This window comes from Perkinsus marinus (assembly GCF_000006405.1).
Source record: "Perkinsus marinus ATCC 50983 genomic scaffold scf_1104296953800, whole genome shotgun sequence".
Classification (NCBI taxonomy): domain Eukaryota; phylum Perkinsozoa; order Perkinsida; family Perkinsidae; genus Perkinsus; species Perkinsus marinus.
In genome coordinates, this window is record NW_003208364.1 from 3,532 (window position 1) to 5,345 (window position 1,814).

Here is a 1,814-nt window from a genome sequence, read left to right on the forward strand (position 1 = left end):
TTGATACTGATAAGCTTGAGTGCCACGTCGCTCTTCTTTCTCTGGTTGATACCTAATGCCAGGATGAACGAACGTATCATGGCCGACGGTGATGATACCTCGGCTACTTCTGGTTCACTATTCGAGAGGTGGATGCGAAGCAGACGCGGTTCCACAGGGGAAGTAGAGGTCAAATCTGAGGATCCTAAGCTCACTATTGAGGAAGAGAGTAATCCTATCACTTAGGCGTGATCAGATTTCGTCGCGTAGAAGATATATCTCTGTCTCGTGTCTAGAGAGCTTGTGTCGAATCATTATTCTTTGTTGTGACATCTCATGGGGCGTGATGGCGCTAATGGATTGTAGGGCTTACATTCGTCGATCTATACGACGAGTGATTTCTACTAGGCCGGTGTACAATCCATTATTAGTCGCCGAGAGTCGTTGCCCCTTACAATGGCAGTCTTAACGTCGTAATATTATCGAATATTGATTATCCGCTTTCGATCCATCTCGTGATATTTGGTCGCGGTCTTGGGAGGTCTGGACTCCTTTGCAAAAAGCAATACTGTTATTGGTGGCACAGAGGCCGTCTATCTAGCGAATGTTGCGTTTGAAATCATAACAGGGCATGTTCGCCCTCCTGTGTGACACACAGTGCGTGACTATGCCAATAATGACAACGAAATCCCTCACAGACTACGGCCATTCAGCGAGCCTCGCTAAGTGAGGTAATCACCCAGGTCCCAAGCGCCGGAAGATACTGTGGAGACGGGAGATCGCGCAGGCGGCGCTTAGTCTCCGATAACTCATCGACCACTCGCACCGGCGAATTCCATGAAGGGTGCGCGAAGCATGCGCTGCACGCCGAAATTCTCGGTCTCGACCTCATGAGCCAGGGGTAAGCTTAGCCTGACCAAGCTTACGCTCCTAAGGCTATTTCCTTAGGGACCTTGAGGAGCGGCTCCTGAGTATTATTAGGTGCAGCTCCTCAGCCTCCTTCCTTGAGTAACTTACGAACTGTTCCTCAGCCTCCTTACTTTGAGGAATATTCTGCCTTTTAAGTTATAAGGAGGCGCTCTTTCATCGAGGATCTTACGATCCTTCCTTAAAGAAGGCCTCCTAAGTTATAGAGCCAGTGAATGAAACCGTTGGAGACACATTTTATGTAGACCTCGAGAAGGGTTCCCAATGATAGGTCTCATAGATCCTTGGCTATGAGAAGTTATGGCGGCAGAGCCATTTCAAGTCGACAGTGTCGACTCGACACCCTGTACTTGCGGATTTGCTCCAAAGCGACTCACGCTGAACACAGTAGCGTAGTCAGTATTAAAAGCGTCATTGTTTGAGATATATGATTCCGAGTCGGACCCAACTATCAACACCATGAGCCGATACCTGTCACTGACAGGCTGTCAGTAATCCCACGACGGTACTAACTGTCAGTAATGCACGTGTAGTAAGCGTCACTCACGCTGCGTTAGGCGCTTGTGTCGGGGTATCGGTTGATGAACTCTAAGAACAACCAATACTACGACCCTAGGACAATAACAATAGGCGCACTACCTGCACTTAAAATTTAAGTCTTAAATTCTGTACGAATACACACACTCTTAGCAGCACAGTAATCGATATTGGGCTCATTCGCTATAATGAGGAAGGCGAAGGTTTGATGAGATAACAAGGGTGCAGGCAAACTGGACCCACAACACTTGCCCTATTCGTGGCAACGGAGCGATCGATGTCATATTCGTGGAAAATGACCTGTGCAACTTGAATGATAGAAGCTCGCGTGATAACGAGAAGAAAGACTACTACGACTGGAGTGCCCAAGA

General features: G+C 48.0%; 1 protein-coding gene across 1 annotated transcript; it reads left to right on the forward strand.

Annotated features, from left to right (window-relative positions):
• Nucleotides 1–63: 63 nt before the first annotated feature.
• Pmar_PMAR014850 (hypothetical protein) lies at nucleotides 64–225 on the forward strand (the record flags this gene model as incomplete). Its single annotated transcript, XM_002776224.1, has 1 exon — nucleotides 64–225. The coding sequence occupies one exon, from the start codon at nucleotides 64–66 to the stop codon at nucleotides 223–225; it is 162 nt and encodes a 53-aa protein (XP_002776270.1).
• Nucleotides 226–1,814: the final 1,589 nt, after the last annotated feature.